Source organism: Chlorocebus sabaeus, chromosome 20, assembly GCF_047675955.1.
Source record: "Chlorocebus sabaeus isolate Y175 chromosome 20, mChlSab1.0.hap1, whole genome shotgun sequence".
Classification (NCBI taxonomy): Eukaryota; Metazoa; Chordata; class Mammalia; order Primates; family Cercopithecidae; genus Chlorocebus; species Chlorocebus sabaeus.
The window spans coordinates 20,048,968-20,065,458 of NC_132923.1; the positions used below are offsets into that span (position 1 = coordinate 20,048,968).

The following is a 16,491-nucleotide window of genomic DNA, read 5'->3' on the forward strand; positions in this document are numbered from 1 at the left end:
TAAAACTGCTCTCAGAAGCTGGCAGGAAGGGATTGTGTCATAATCCCAGAGAAGGAAGTTTGTAGCAGAACTAAGTGCAAAGGGGCATGTAAAATCCAACCATGCAGGAGGCTCCGACTAAACCAGAGTGGCTTCTTCACCATCCTAGATGCAGTTGAGTTCACAATCAATAAATTATGTTTCATTATGTGGCTTTCCAAGCAGCAATAATGGCTCTCAGTGGAAAATAGAAGCATTGCTTTGTTGGAACATACAGCCGTAAATTAGGAGAGGTGTCGTGAGGAAAAGACTATAAGGGTCATCTTCCACCATTAGTGGTAGCAGGGGAAAGACAAGGTGGTTTGGGAGTGTCACCGAGGAGCTGCCATTGGGTCAGGTGAGGTCTTCAAAAGGAAATATGAGCAGTCCAGGTTCTCAGCCCTCATTGTCTTGTCTCTCTCACAATCCTTTTCAGGTCCCACCCTCCAGTCCATCATCTGCTCCAATGATGCACTCTTCTACTTCGTCTTCTTCTACCCTTTCCCCATCTTTGGCATTCTTATCATCACCATCCTGCTGGTGCGTTTCAAGAGCCGGAACTCCAGCAAGAACTCCGAAGGGAAGAACGGGGTGCCTCTGCTGTGGATCAAAGAGCCACACCTCAACTACTCCCCCACTTGCCTGGAGCCCCCTGTTCTCAGTATCCACCCAGGGGCCATAGACTAAGCGGGTGATGCCCCAGCGGATGTTGGCCACGGAGGAGCTGAGGCTCTCCCTTGCTCTGTGATCAGACAGTTGACAGCACCCAAACTCTGGGGTGCGTGTGTGGAAAGTTGTCAGACTTGAAAAGTGTTCCAAGTTCCTAGTCAGTCACAGAGACAGACTGCCTCTCGGTGGCAGTCTTGGTTGGTTAGCTATTTGCGCGCAAATGTCGTGATCCTGCCGTTATAGATTTCTTGTTTCTGTTTTTAGTAATGTAGTGAGTAGCTCCAGGTGCCACATCTACTCACAGATTTATCTAGTATTCTCAGATAGATGTTACAGGGCTGCTTCTTCTTTGTAATGTACTCTTTTTAAATCCCTTTGGTTTACCCTTTTTGGATTCCTTAATGTGGACGAATTTCTCTTACGTACAACTGACAGCAAAAGGAAGGACGAACTTTCTAGTGACAAGGAATCTCTTCCAAGACTTTTTGTTTTTGCACATTTGAAAATGCCATCCATGGATCAAAATATACCCAAACATTTTTTACTTTCTTAACAAGACTTAAGAATTGTGTGTAGTGTGGGCAAAATTTGTATGTTGTCTTTTCCCTCAGCTGGAGTTACTGGAACCACTTTGTAGTCAAGACGGAAGCATTGAATTTTGCTTCAAAGAACTGTGTATGTACAAGAGACATCCTGCATAACCCCATTAGAAGTAGATGGTGCCTGGCCTATCTGTCAGGGAGACAAAAAAGGTTTCATCCCATCCTTGCCAAAAAATAAGAAAACTGTCTTGGAGAATGGGTCAGAAGCCCCAAACGGCACACACTTTCCAAATTAAAGTGGGCAGGGGCTGCTTTGAGCAGCTACTGACCTGCAGATTTGTCAAAGCCAGTGACTAGAGAAGGGAGAAAGGCTGGCTGTTGGCTTGCTCTGAGCTGCAAGGGTGGTCTCTGATAACTGTGAGCAGGTGGGCCTTTGTCTTCAGGTGCTTTGCCAAACTCTTAAAGTGTCCAGTGAACTTGGAAGGGGGCCCCTGAGCTGAGCACAGGGCCGAAGCAGCCACGGCAGACACCTGACAGAGGGCACGGGGCTGGCCGACACTAAGTTTGGTGGGACAGTGAGGGGTGGGAGGGGGGCTTCCAGGGCCTGGTGTTGGAGAGTGCAGAGAAATATCTACCTCCCTGGCGGTATGAAGACTAGGTTTTTCTTCTTCCTTCCAATCAGATTTTCCTTAATGATAGTGATGTCTTCCTTATTCATTTTTCTCTCCCTGCCTCTCACTGCCATAAGAATATCAGCCTGGGGGCAGTCCAGACGCAGCCCTTTGTCATCCTGTTTGCCTAGTCTCAGCAGACTGTGATCACAAGGCATTGTCGTTGGGGTTTTTCCTTTCCCTTTCTTGATCTCTCTTGTGGTTCTAGGTTGTTTGGTTCATTGTTATAGTGGCTTTTTATTTTAACGCCCTTTGAGCCCCATGATGGCTGGTGTCACCCTGTTCTTTTACACTGTTGGGCCAGATGCTTGTCCCTCTTGGGGCATCATCAGTTGCAAATATTTCCTTTTGCTCACTTTATGAAGATGTTCTTATACCCTTGCTTTCCCATATTTTTCTGGCCAAGCATGCCATCTCCCTTACTCTGGGAACTTGCATCCTGCGTCCCAAGAGGGGGTCACAATTTGGAAAAAGTCGTCAGGGATTCTGGAACTAAGTCTGATAAGAGATTCCAGTGAAGCCCTGTTCTGAGAACGAGCAGACTGCAGGGGAGGCCGTGGGATTCCCCAGGCCAATGTCTGTGCTGATCCTTCAAGGGTCTGCAGGTGTGCAGGTGGCCTAGGCTGCTCGGCAGATACTTTGCTGATTCCCAGCTGAGGGGAGCACGGCAGCGATTGCTCAGTCATTTTCTGACAGACACACAGACCTGCCTTTTCTGCCCCAAATACACCAGTACCCTCCCGTGAGACAGTGTGCAGGCACCACCACCTTAATCCTGCTGTTGCCTGACATGCTGATTCTCATTTATTATGCTGCATCAACACATTTGAGGTACAGGAGCGGCTCAGTCATGAAGAAAGAAGGTCTTTTGCCCCATTTCTTTATTTCAGGGATGTGGGCTTTCAGTGGGAATTTGCTGACTCCTACTTTACAGGCTGAGTCAATGAGGGAAGATGACTGGCGTTTCCTCTGTCTAAATGGGAGGATGCCAGAGGGCTGGCTGGGACTAGGATGTATAACTAAGATTTCAGTTTGAATCTGTTCACAGCGATAGCGAAGTAGGTGCTGCACGCAATTAAATGTGTAAAGCAATTGCAGGAAATTTGAAAGGAAAAGAAACCGAAGCCAGTATTTTAATAATTGCTTTTTCTGTGTATTTTGTATTGGGCTGGGGGATAGCATCAAAGGCTGAACTTTTCGAGCTTTCTATGAAAAACCCCAGGACCTTCTTTCTTTGGCCATTTCTGTGGAAATGCGATGTCGGATGGATGGTAATGGTGCCCTCCAGTGGCTGTGAGACCTCATTGCGCATTGTCTACTGGAGCTTTAGTCTTCTAAGACGGAGGAAAACTGCTGAATACTCTCGATTCATCTATGTCTACAATGTTGCATTTATGAAAAACTACACTGTGCTAGGCGCATTCTAGGACATGAATATGACAACACCCTCTTTCAACGGGTGTTTCTGTAGCAAGTTTTCATATTTTCAAACAATGGTTTCTCTGCGTTAATTATTGAAGAAAAAAAACGATGGGGTAAGAAAACTACCCATGCATGATGTAGAGAGCTGTTGATTTGTTTCTGTTTTTTAAAGGAAAACTATTTGTAAGATGTTGCACTAAAACATTTTATATACACTTCAGAGACCTGTAGTAAATTATGTTGAAAATATGGCTGTTTACATTTACTGTGGTCTTCTATCATTCTTTCCCCCTTACTAACCAGCCCCCTTCCTCCGTGGGACTGTGCTGTGGGAGGTCTACAGTTCTGCCCTTGGCATTGGCCTGCCAGGCTCAAGGTCTGTGAATTGCAGTTTTTATTTTTACACCCCAGAACCTTTAAATGATAAAAACACCTCTTCCTCAAGACACTTCACTGCCATCTGCTGCAACATACCATAGTCAATAGACACCTCCACCCTGATGATCAAGGCTATGCTACCGTTAGAGCTGTGCAACACACAACACACTTAGCCCCTGAAAGGCAGGTTCAGAATGTAGATCTTACAACCTGTCGCGTTTTTGTTGGGGGTTGGAGGGTAGAAACCGGATGAGAAGGAGAGCAGGAACACAGGATGGCCATCTCTAGGGCCTCTGCAGCAAGTCCACACCATCCTTTTCCAACTACGAAGTGCTGCCCTGGCCATGAAATGCAGCACGGATTTCCCAGAATGGTAAGAGCAGGAGCTGTGCCTTCTAGTTAAATGACACTGCACAGTGCACTGGTCTCTGTTTCCTCTTCCAGTGTTGGGAGGGGTTTACATCTGCAAATTGAGAAGAATGTTAGAATGATTAAAGCCATAGCAGTGATATGTGATTAGCCAGAACCCATCTGTAATTCTTTAAAATTCACAGAACATGCAAAAAGGAACTAGATAGTAAGAAGCAGAGGGAGACACCTCTTTTTTTTCTTTTTCTAAGTCCAAGACTTTCAAAAGCTTTCGTGTGTGCCTTCCTCTGCTCCCCAGAACCATCGGCTGCATCCTTATCAACTCCTTGCAGCTGCTGGCTTGGCCAGGAGTTAAAAATGTGACTGCCTCTCCCTTGGGTACCCATAATGGTTCCATGTTAAGTCTTATGTATAATTTTTCCTAATTTTTTTCAAATGTTCTTTTTCTGCCAGGGAATGTTTTAAAAAGGGAAATGGAGTATTATGGAATAAGATTACCCTTCTATGCCCTTTGTGCAAATCCACCCAGTATTTATATAAATGAAGTGAACATACATTCCCCCATGAGGCATGCAATGAAAATGACAATTTGCATTTATGCAGGATTGGGGCAGTGTTTTGCTCACTACGTTCTGGGATTCCTAAGCTTTGTGGGAGCGGTTCCAAGGGTTTGGCAAAAACGAGAGTCAAGACACCAGAGAGTGACATGCTAGGAAGAACAGCCCCAGCCTCTTAAGCAGCCTTCCTTTCTTACTTTCTCATCCATGATTACCTACAGTGACAAGAAGATAAAACTGGACCTTGCAATACTGGTCACAGCGTGAAAGATACATCCACCCCTCCTTTTGATAGCAGGTTCTCAGTATGTAAAGGGAACCTTTTTGGCTGCCTGCCTAACGCATTGCAGGTCTGGCATTCCTGAGCTGCTTTTGATTCATAAAATTAACCAGGCATTTGAGTGCTTCTAAAAGTGCTTGATGGACAGCATTTCTCTCAATGAAAGAGCAGGCACTGCTCCTTGGTCAAAGGAGAGTCCAACCAAGGAAGCCTAATGAGTTATTCCCCACCCAATACCTGGAGACCATGACCTGGGGGCGAGGGGCTTCCGCAACCCCTTGTGACTGGGCTGTTCTTTCCTCAGCCCTGCTCTTAAGGGGGTTAACAGCTCTTGCTGGCAGTCCAAAAGTCCCATTATCATATCACGCTCCTGTATGAAGGGGTAAGAGTAGAGGCACTGGACATGGCCTCAGGTGGACTCCAAGTTCTTCCCTTTACTGTGTGCCCTTAGTAACTTACCTTCTCCAGGCATCAGTTTCCTCATTTGCAAAAACAACAGCAGTAAGATTAAGTGAATCCCTTTGGGAGGCCGAGATGGGCGGATCACTAGGTCAAGAGATTGAGACCACCCTGGCTAACACGGTGAAACCCCGTCTCTACTAAAAAATACAAAAAACTAGCCGGGCGAGGTGGCGGGCGCCTGTGGTCCCAGCTACTCGGGAGGCTGAGGCAGGAGAATGGCGTGAACCCGGGAGGCGGAGCCTGCAGTGAGCTGAGATCCGGCCACTGCACTCCAGCCTGGGCGACAGAGCGAGACTCCGTCTCAAAAAAAAAAAAAAAAAAAAAAAAGATTAAGTGAATCCAAGTAATGCACTTCACACGGGGCCTGCTCAATAGATGTTTGCTGTCATATCACTTCCCAGCTCAAAAACTTTCTGTGGCTCCCCAGTGTCTGAAGGTCTGACCCCAATCCTGCCTTTCTAAGTTGGCCTGAGTTCCTACCAGCCCAGGGCAGAGAACACTTGATGTCCTCACATTTTATGTTACACACTGCATCTGCCTTGTGTTCCCAGTGTCTACAGATGGTAGGGAGTATCTCGAGATAGCAGGTTTGTGGTAGAGGGCTTTGGTCCCAGAAGTTTCACTGATAGAGATAACCTTTTAAGACTTTTGGCTAACTTAAGAAATAATTCATGTCTCTTTGCAATATGGTTCAAGTGTCTCCAGTGACTTTGAGTCCCCACCTGGGGATAATGGAGGGGAAGCAGCAAGAAAGCACATTCCCACTCAGTTTCACAGCCTGCACCATGTGTTGGTGGTTATTTGGGCACAGGGAGTCCTGTTCATGGAAATGAATTCCTGCTCACATCATAACTAAGGGTTCTGTGAACCCCTTCGGCTGGGCAGGGGCAACTCTGGTGCTTCTGTCTGCAAGAAAGGGGACAGACAGGGAGGCTGATGTGAGGAGTTGGTTCTGGGAATAGAGTCATTTGTTCTGGGATATAGGGATGTGAGGGGAGGGCCAGCTCAATCTAGACTGGTGAAAGGGGGAGAGTGATGAGTGCCTGCCGCAGCTTGGGCTGGATGGATGTGGGGAGGCTGGGCAGTGAGGAAGATGTGGATCTGACATCAGCCTGAGGGAAAGTCCACGGTTGAGATGGGGGAAGAGAGAGAGGAATCTGAGAAGGGAGAAACCAAAGGCTGGAAATCCCAGCTCCGGGGATACCGGAGTGTGGAGACGGAGGAGGCCTGCCCTAGGTAACCCTACGCCTACTAACAGTTGTCTAAAATGCCCCCTTTCCTTGTCATGTTTGAGGAAAAGTGGTTCACAAAGTGGTTCAAAGAGGCCGTCTGATGCGGGATCCCACAGCGCTGAAGCGATGAGGGGCCCCGGGTGCTCCTGCCCGTTCCCTTGCCTCCTCCGGTGGCTCTCCGGGAGCGACAGCCCCGTCCAGCCACCGAGCGGCCTTCAGCACGCCCCAAACGCTAAGGGGAAGCGCGGGAGGTGCGGGAGGAAGGCAGAGAAACCTGGTTTTTAAAACGGAAGCCACTTTCAAGGAAATAATTTCTTACTTAAAAATAGCGTATGGAATGGCGGTGGAATGCCGGGAGGGACCGAGCTGGGGGACTGGACGCCGCCCCGGGGACACAGGAAGGAGATGCGCAGAGCCGAGCCCACGAGCGCGCCTGGGGACTGGAAGCGGGAAGACAAATGCGGCGCCGCGGAGGGTGGGGGAGGAAGGGCCGGGGAGGGTCGGGGAGGAAGGGCCGGGGCGGGCCGCGGGCTGCCGGCCCCGGGCGGGGCGGAGCCCTACTTCTGGCCGCCCGCGTAGGCGGTGCTTGAACTTGGGGCTGCTTGTGGCTGGGTACTCGCGCAGAGGCGGGCCGGCCAGCCATGGTTGCTGGGAGCGACGCGGGGCGAGCCCTGGGGGTCCTCGGCGTGATCTGCCTGCTGCGCTGCTTCGGTGAGTGAAGCCTGCTCCAGGGGCCCCGCGCCGGCCGGCGGGTACTGGGCAGCGCCCAGGCTGGGTGGACGCGCCGGGCTCGAGGCGGGTGCCGATCAGTGACCGGGTGGGGACGGGTCGTTGTGGGCCGGGAACAACTCAGCCGTGGGAGCCTTTTCAGGAAAAGAAAGTTGTTATTTCATCGCCAGTGTGCCTCATGGAGTCAGCAAGGAACTGTGGCCTTAGGGAAGGACGGGCTCCGGCCCGCTCGCCTCTCCTGCGGGGCCCGCGCTCCCCCACTCCCGCCCTCCCCCTCCCGAGCTCCAGTGACCAAGTTCCTTTTCGGGCCTCCCCAGTAACGTCGCTGAGCGCTTCCGCGGACTGCAAAACTTCTTCCCAACCGTGAACGCGCCCGGGACGGGGTGCGGGCGCGGATGCCACCTTCTTGAGGGCGACGCCCGGTGCCCTCCGCGCGCGGTGCAGTCCCCGCCCACGCCGCGTCCGGCGTATCAGCAGAGAGGACTTTTCAGTCGCCCCACTGCGAGGAGCGGGGAAGCAACTAGGAAGCCCAGTCTCACTAGGGAAGCTGCAAATGCAGTGATTAACAGCATCAGCTGTAGGGTCAGATGCCTAGCTTTGGATCCTGGCCCCACTCCTCACCTGAGTCATGAACTTGTGTGAGTTCCCTAACTTCTGTTCACTTCAGTACCTTGACTTTTGAAGAGAGCACCACTCACATGAGGGAAAGGATAATAATAAACCCACTTCATAGAATTACTGGGAACATCAGTCATTCAATAAATATTTACTGAGTATCAATTGTATGTTAAGCACTGCATGATAGACGGGGGATACAGTAAGGTACGCACAGTTCCCTGCCTTTTTGAAGCTCACCTTATAGTGAGGGAGAGAGACAGTAAGTAAATGAGTAAAAACATGGATGCTGAATGGTGATAAAAGTAAACATTTGCTAGTATAGAGATGAGTAAAGCAAAGAAAGGGAAGATGGAAGTCGTTAATATTTCAATTTAGGGTTTTTAAAAATTTTGGAACAATTAAAATCTTAGGACAGTTGCAAAATTAGTACAGTGAATATCTGCATACTTTCTCCTTGAATCACCAGTTAACTGTCACATTAGTTGTTTTTGTACACACACATCTATTATTTTTGTCAAACCATTTGAGAGTTTCAGACCTCATGACACCTCACCTGTAATTCTTCAGCATATGTCTGGTAAGAACAATAGCATTCTCCAACAAGTCACAGAATCATCATGGTTTGGAAATGTGGCATTGATACAATACTGTTTCCTGGTAGAGAACCCAGAAGCCAGTCTTGCACCACATACTTCATTTGGTAATCATGCCTTTTGGACCCCCTTTAACCTAAAACTGTTGCCTTTTTTTTTTTTTTTGGTACTTTATGACATCATCATTTTTGAAGTGTCTGAGCTGGTTGCTTTACCGAATGTCCCTTGGATGTGGATTTCCTGCTTGTTTCCTCATGATCAGATTCTGGTTGTAACTCTTTGTTAGCAGGAATACTACATAGTTATGTTGGGTTCTTCTCAGTGTGTCACATCGGGACGCAGATGTGGTCTGTTCATCACATTGTTGGAGATGTTAACTTTGACTATTTGGTTGAAGTGAAGTTTACCAGATTTCTCCATTGTAGAGGCACCATTTTATCTTTGTAAGTAATAAGTGATGTGTTAAGTAATGTTTTGAGGTTGAGTGAATATCTGTTCTCCAGCCACTGTTCATTCAGTGGTTTTAGTATCCTGTGGTGATTCTTCTCAGAATCCATTATCACTAGAATATTTTATTTAATTTTTTGAGACAGGGTCTCACTGTGTCACCCAGGCTGGAGTGCAGGGGTACTATGACAGCTAACTCCAGCCTCAGCCTCTGAGGCTCAAACAATTCTCCCACCTCAGACTTCTGAGTAGCCAGGACTACAGGTACATGCCACCATGCTTGGCTAATTTTTTCTTATTTTTTGTAGAAACAGGGTTTCCCTATGTTGCCCAGACTGGTCTTAAACTCCTGGGCTCAAGTGATCCTCCCTCCTTGGCCTACCAAAGTGCTGAGATTACAGGCAGGAGCCACCACATCCAGCCACTAAAATATTTTCAAATGGTAATTTTCTTTCCTCCCTCCCTTTCTTCTTCCCTCTCTCCCTCCCTTCCATCCTTCCTCCCTTCCATCCTTCCTCCCTTCCATCCTTCCTCTCTTCCCTTCCCTTCTTTCCTTCTTTGTTTGATTTTCTTTTCTCTATTCTTTTGAGACACGGTCTCACTCTGTTGCCCAGGCTAGAGTACAGTGACACAATTATGGCTCACTGCAGCCTTGATCTCCCAGATTCAAGCGATCCTCCCACCTCAGTTTCCAAGTAGCTGGAACTACAGGGACATATCTTCACGTCCAGCTAATTTTTTTGTATTTTTCATAGAGACGGGGTTTCACCATGTTGCCCAGGCTGGTCTCGAACTCCTGGGCTCAAGCAATCCTCCCGAGCCAGTTTCCCAAAGTGTCGGTATTATAGGCATGAGCCACCCAGCAATTTTCTATTCTGTTTTTCTATGTATATTTATTGGTTTACATTATTCATAATGAATAGCTTTTGCACACACATCTTCCCTTTTTTTTCTTTTATTTTAGAAGGTTGTATGGACTCATGGATTCTTTTTTAAATATGACATTCCCGTCATCCATTTTGATGCTCAGCGACCCCACATTTGACAAGCAGGAACCCCTTCAAGCTTCAGAGTCCTTTTGCTGTGTTCCTGTTTGGTTTTAAACACTTCCTTACTTTCTGGCACAGAAAGATATTCTGGACTCATTTTGTAGTGTTCCTGCCTCAGCCTTCAAATCATTAGGTTCCCTGGGTTTCTTTTAGTGAGAGATGGTATTTAGAAATCAAGTTCTGGGTGCTAGGTGTGCCCACGGGTACTGACGTCATTGCTTCTCAACCTTGTCAGTTTTCAAAGTTAAGAAATGGAGTTTTTACAAAGTCAGGAGTTCACCCTGATACCTTTAACACTAATAATATTACTGCTCAGTTCTTCTCCCTCTTCTGCTTTTCCATGTTTGCATCTCCTTACTCCCACAGTGAGAACTCTGTTCTTAGTAGCATCAGTATATTTTCCTCATCTACGTTAAACCCCAAATCATTTTACAGTTGTTATACCAATCTACTACCAACTATGAACTTACTAAATACAGTTAAAGATTTCTTTACCGTTCCTTTCATTTTTCATTACAGTTTGTCTCCAGCTTAGCAATGGTTTGACTTAAGATTTTTCAACTCTACAGTGAGTTTTTCAAGATATAACTCCATAATAAGGAAAATCTGTATATTCCAGTGAAGATATATGCAATACCATATTCAAAAGTTACTTGAATTCTGGCCAGGTGCAATGACTCATGACTGTAATCCCAGCACTTTGGGAGGTTGAGGTGGGTGGATCATGAGGTCAGGAGATTGAGACCATACTGGCTAACACAGTGAAACCCTGTCTCTACTAAAAATAAAAAAATTAGCTAGGCGTGGTGGCACACGCCTGTAATTCCAGCTACCTAGGAGGCTGAGGCAGGAGAATGGCCTGAACCGGGAGGCAGAAACTGCAGTGAGCCAAGATCACCACACTGCACACCAGCCTGGGTGACAGAGTGAGACTCCATCTCAAAAAAAAAAAAAAATGTTATTTGGATTCTTTTTTTTTTCTAACTACCCTTCTTAAACAAGGTAACACTCTATGTATTTTTTTGTATCTCATTTTTTCACTTCACCATACATCTGGAAAATCGTTCCCCATCACTTGATAGAGATCATCCTCATTCTTTTTCACAGCTGTACAGTCCCCCATAGGGTGGCTATATGGTATTTAATTCAGCTACCCTCTGCTGGTTAGTATTACATAGTTTAGTTAGGGAGGGTCTCTTTAATAGGGTGACAGTTGATCATACACTTAAGGAAGTGAGAGATAGGCCACAAGGCTTTCTGGGGGAGTGACATTCCAGGTATACTACTCAGGACCCTGAGATAGGCTTCAAGTGTTTAAGAAACTTCAAGGATACCATTGTGGCACAGAGTGGTAGAAAATGAAGTTGTAAAAGTAGTCAGGGATGGATCCTGTAGATAAAGTTTTTAGGGCCTTTTAAAGATTTTGACCTTTTTGCTTTCAGTGACTGGAAAGTTTTGAAGGATTTTGAACAGGAGTGAAATTATGATGACTTGGGTGTTTAAAAGAATTATTCTGGCTGCTGGATGAATAGTCTGTAGAGGAGAGAAAAGGAAGAGCAGGGAGGTTGGTTAGGCTGCAGGGGCAATGCAGGAAAGGAATCACTGGGGGTAAGAGATATCTGGATGTGTTTTGAAGGTGGAACTGGCAGGATTTGGTGTGGGCTTGCATTAGTGGAATGACATGTGGATAGGGCCTGGGTAGTGCTGGGGAAGTAGCAAGAGTTTGGAAGTATGAACTGGGCTGAGCGTGGTGGCGCATGCCTGTAATCCTAGCACTGAGAGGCTGAGGCAGGCAGATCTCTTGAGCCCAGGAGTTCGAGACCGTCCTGAGCAACATGTTGAAACCCCATGATATGGTTTGGCTCTATGTTACCACCCAAATCTCACCTTGAATTGTAATAATCCCCATGTGTCAAGGTCAGGGCCAGGTGGAGATAATTGAACCATGAGGGCAGTTTCCCCCATACTGTTCTCAGATAGTGAATAAGACTCACAATATTTGATGGTTTTATAAATGAGGGTTCCCATGCACAAGCTGTCTCTTGCCTACTGCCATGTAAGATGTGCCTTGCTTCTCCTTTGCCTTCTGCCATGATTGTGGGGCCTCCATGGCCATGTGGAACTGTGAGTTCATTGAACCTCTTTCCTTTATAAATTACCCAGTCTTGGGTATGTCTTTATTAGCAGCATGGGAATGGACTAATACAGTCAATTGGTACTGGGTAGTGGGGCACTGCTGCAAAGATACCTGAAAATGTGGAAGCAACTTTGGAACTGGGTAACAGGCAGGGATTGGAAGAGTTTGGGGGACTCGGAAGAAGACAGGAAGATGTCGGAAAGTTTGGAACTTCCTAGAGACTTGTTGAATGGCTTTGACCAAATGCTGCTCATTCTAGATGGAGATGAGGAACTTGTTGGGAACTGGAATAAAGGTGACTCTTACTATGTTTTAGCAAAGAGACTGGCAGCATTTTTCCTGTGCCCTAAAGATGTGTGGAACTTTGAACTTGAGAGAAATGATTTAGGGCATCTAGTGGAAGAAATTTCTAAGTAGCAAAGCATTCAAGAGGTGACTTGGTTGCTGTTAAAAGCATTCAGTTTTATGTGTTCACAAAGATGTGGTTAGGAATTGGAATATGTTTAAAAGGGAAGCAAGACATAAAAGTTCAGAAAATTTGTAGCCTGATGATGCAATAGAAAAGAAAAACCCATTTTCTGAGTAGAAATTCAAGCTGGCTATAGAAATTTGCATAAGTAATGAGGAGCCAAATGTTAATCACCAAGACAATGGGGAAAATGTCTCCAGAGCATAACAGAAACCTTCATGGCAGCCCCTCCTATCACAGGCCTGGAGGTCTGGGAGGGAAAAATAGTTTCATGGGCTGGACCCAGGGCCCCCCTGCTCTATGCAGCCTCCAAACATGGTGCCCTGCATTCCAACTGTTTTAGCTCCAGCCATGGCTAAAAGGGGCCAACATACCACTCAGGCTGTTGCTTCAGAGGGTGCAAGCCTCAAGCCTTGGTGGCTTACACGTGGTGTTGGGCCTGTGGATGCACAGAAGTCAATAATTGAGGTTTGAGAACCTCTGCCTAGATTTCAGAGGATGTATGGAAATGCCTGGATGTCCAGGCAGAAGTTTGCTGCAGGAGTGGGCCCCTCATGGAGAAGCTCTGCTAGGGCAGTGTGGAAGAGAAATGTGGAGTTGGAACCCTGACACAGAGTCCCCACTGGGGCACCACCTAGTGGAGCTGTGAGAAGAGGGCCATCATCCACCAGACCCCAGAATGGTAGATCCACTGAGAGCTTGCACCGTGCACTTGGAAAAGCCACAGACACTAAATGCCAGCCCATGAAAGCAGCCAAGAGGATAGCTATACCCTGCAAAGCCACAGGGGCAGAGTTGCCCAGGGTTGTGAGAGCCCACCTCTTGCATCAGTTGGATGAGAAGGCATGGAGTCAAAGGAGATCATTTTGGAACTTTAAGATTTAATGACTGCCCTATTGGATTTAGGACTTGCATGGGGCCTGTAGCCCTTTTGTTTTGGACAATTTCTCCCATTTGGAATGGATATATTTACTCAGTACCTATACCCCATTGTATCTAGGAAGTAATTAACTTGCTTTTGATTTTACAGGCTCATAGGTGGAAGGAACTTGCCTTATCTCAGATGAGACTTTGGATTTAGACTTTTGGACTAATGCTGGAATAAGTTAAGATTTTGAGGGACTGTTGGAAGGGCATTATTATGTTTTGAAATGTGAGGACATGAGATTTGGGAGGGGCCGGGGTGGAATGATATGGTTTGGCTGTGTCCCCACCCAAATCTTACCTTGAATTGTAATAATCCCCATGTGTCAAGGGCAGGGCCAGGTAGAGATAATTGAATCAAGAGGGCAGTTTCTTCCATACTGTTCTTGTGATAGTGAACAAGTCTCACAAGATCTGATGGTTTTTATAAAGGGGAGTTCCCCTGCACACACTCTCGCCTGCCACATTTAAGACATGACTTTGCTTCTCCTTTGCCTTCTGCCATGATTGTGAGGCCTTCCTGGCCATGTGGAACTGTGAGTCCATTGAGCCTCTTTCCTTGATAAATTACCCAGTCTCAGGTGTGTCATTATTAGCAGCGTGAGAATGGACTAATACACCCCATCTCTACAAAAAGTTAGCCTGGTGTGGTGGTGCATGCCTGTAGTCCTAGCTACTCGGGAGGCTAAGGTGAGCCTGGCAATTGCTTGAGTCTGGGAATTTGAGGCTGCAGTGAGCCATGATGACACCACTGCACTCCAGCCTGGGTAACAGAGCAAAAAAATAAAAAGTAAAAAAGGTAGGAATTATTTTATTATTAACAGAGTCTGCCTTATTCTGCTGTTGTTGACATTTTACAGATCCTTTATTGCCAACTATCTGCATAACTAGATTTTAAGTTCCTTGTAAGCTGGAGTGAAGTCATGTATTATTTTTTAAAAATTTTCCTTACATTGATCTTTTTTTTTTTTTTAAATAGTACAGATTGTTAAATCTGGACATTAGATGACAATGTATTTGTCAAGCATTTCTCCATTTGTAATTATCTCACATTATTATGTGAGACTTGTTCATGTGCTTTGCTGGAATTGAGACTTAGACAGTCTGTGTTTTTTTATTTAGCAAAGATAATCCAAGTTAAAATAGTGTTGTGTGTTCCTATAGGAAAACTAGGCCCAGTGTTATAATAGAGTGTAAATAATAATAGCCACTAGGAGGTAAGCACCTGCTGTGTGCCAGGAGCTATGCTTCAGATTTGAGATGTTTTTATTTAATTGTCACATTAATTTTATTACATAGGGAACTTTTAATAGGAGAACAAAGCTTAGGTAGGCTCAGTAATGTGTCCAAGTCCACACAGCAAATAAGTGGCAGAGTGAACTTGAATTTTGATTCTGTCTGAATCAAAACCTATTCCCTTATATGCTCTGTTGTATCCCTAGCCTGAGATCCACTAAGCAACTTTTTGAAGATTTCTTATATGCGACATGTATACGTTGTCCAATGAAATTCTGCTAAACATGTGAAATTATATAGGTCAGCACAATTACCAGTCATGCAAAATTGCATTTAATATCATAATTTGTAATAGTGAGGGGTGCTTCTTTGGGACATAGAATTTGCAATGGGAATTTATTGACATATTTATTATTAACATATTACCATATTTACACTCTCTAGGTACCCACATTTCACTCCTAGACACTTTTGCATAATCCCAATAACATGATAACATCTATAAAAATTAACACTAATCCTGTAATATCACCTTTTACCTGTATTCAGATTTCCCCAATTGTCACAAGAATGTCTGTTGTTAAAAAACCCAGATCTAATCAAGTTTCACTCGTTGTATTTATTGCTATGTTTTTGGTTTAATTTTGATGGGCATCTTTCAGAAGTTTTAAAATAGTCTTAGAACCTCTTTTTAGGAACCAGATTTGAATAATTTATTTTATTGACCTCCGTGTTACTCTAACATTTCTTTAGTAAGTACAGGCTTTGAGGGTAGGCATTGGTTTCTCTGTTTAAAAGTAGAAACTTTGTCTGTGTAAATCAGCCCTTATATGTGTAAGTTTTCTGCCTTTTGGTTTCTTCTCATGGTGTTTCTGCACAAGTGCCTAAGCTTTTTTGAAGCTTTACTTGAGGGGTGACCAGAAGCTTTTACTTAAGGATACAGACCCTTAAATCCTGCAATGACAAATCTCACCTTCCATCTCAGGGTTGTAAGTGGAACCAGGATGCAGCCGTTTTGCTTTTCTCAGACAAGCTCAGGTTTGAATATAAAACGTGACTGTAAGATACAGAAACTGTCCCTAGAAAAGGAGGGGAAAACATTTTAGCAGTTCCTCTTTAAAGATAACTTTCAATGCCTGCCTGTTAGCCTCCAAGGAAAATGCTTTTTGGTTATTTTATAGGTTCTAGTGAACTTTGCTTACTTTACAATGTTCACCACAATGTTTGTTGAGATTAGTGCCTCAATTTCCATTGGGCTTACCAGTCTGTAGTTTCTTGAACATTTTCTTCATATGCCTGTTAAAAATTAGAAGAAAATTGAAGCTTAACATACACATTCAGCAAATAATACAAAATCAGATTAATAAGAAACTAATGAGGCTGTGCCATCATCAACTACTTGCAGTACAGTTTCCCAACGATGAACTGAGTATCTAGAAAATAACAAAGATTTTCAAGGAATTTTAGTGAAATGATCAATAGTGTATTGAAATACCTTCAATCAGACTTTGGAGAATAGATTTTAAAAGATTCACATTCTTAACCGATCTAGTAAGAACCTTATTCCCCAAAGTATGCTGTGGATCTCAGCTGTATCCTATCTAAGAAGAGAACAGTGAAAGGAAAATGTGGCCTTTGAGCATGGTGGGATATGAGTGTCTTGAAAGGACGGGCCAAAGAAGTGCTCTC

At 45.3% G+C, this 16,491-nt stretch overlaps 2 protein-coding genes across 6 annotated transcripts in view; both read left to right on the top strand.

Annotated features, from left to right (window-relative positions):
* Positions 1 to 3,581, top strand: part of IGSF3 (immunoglobulin superfamily member 3) — a 94,234-nt gene extending 90,653 nt beyond the window's left edge. For all 3 annotated transcript variants that reach the window (XM_037998045.2, XM_007977429.3, XM_037998046.2), the window contains one exon: positions 455 to 3,581. In XM_037998045.2, coding sequence (XP_037853973.2) covers positions 455 to 705 — 251 coding nt within the window. In that variant the 3' untranslated portion in view covers positions 706 to 3,581. The remainder of the gene's footprint in view (positions 1 to 454) is intronic.
* Positions 3,582 to 7,166: 3,585 nt separating this feature from the next.
* Positions 7,167 to 16,491, top strand: part of CD58 (CD58 molecule) — a 56,271-nt gene continuing 46,946 nt past the window's right edge. The window contains exon 1 of one of the 3 annotated variants that reach the window (XM_007977434.3): positions 7,167 to 7,311. In XM_007977434.3, the coding sequence (XP_007975625.1) occupies positions 7,242 to 7,311 (70 nt within the window). In that variant the 5' untranslated portion in view covers positions 7,167 to 7,241. The remainder of the gene's footprint in view (positions 7,312 to 16,491) is intronic. The other 2 variants (XM_007977437.3, XM_007977436.2) reach the window with 2 other exon arrangements.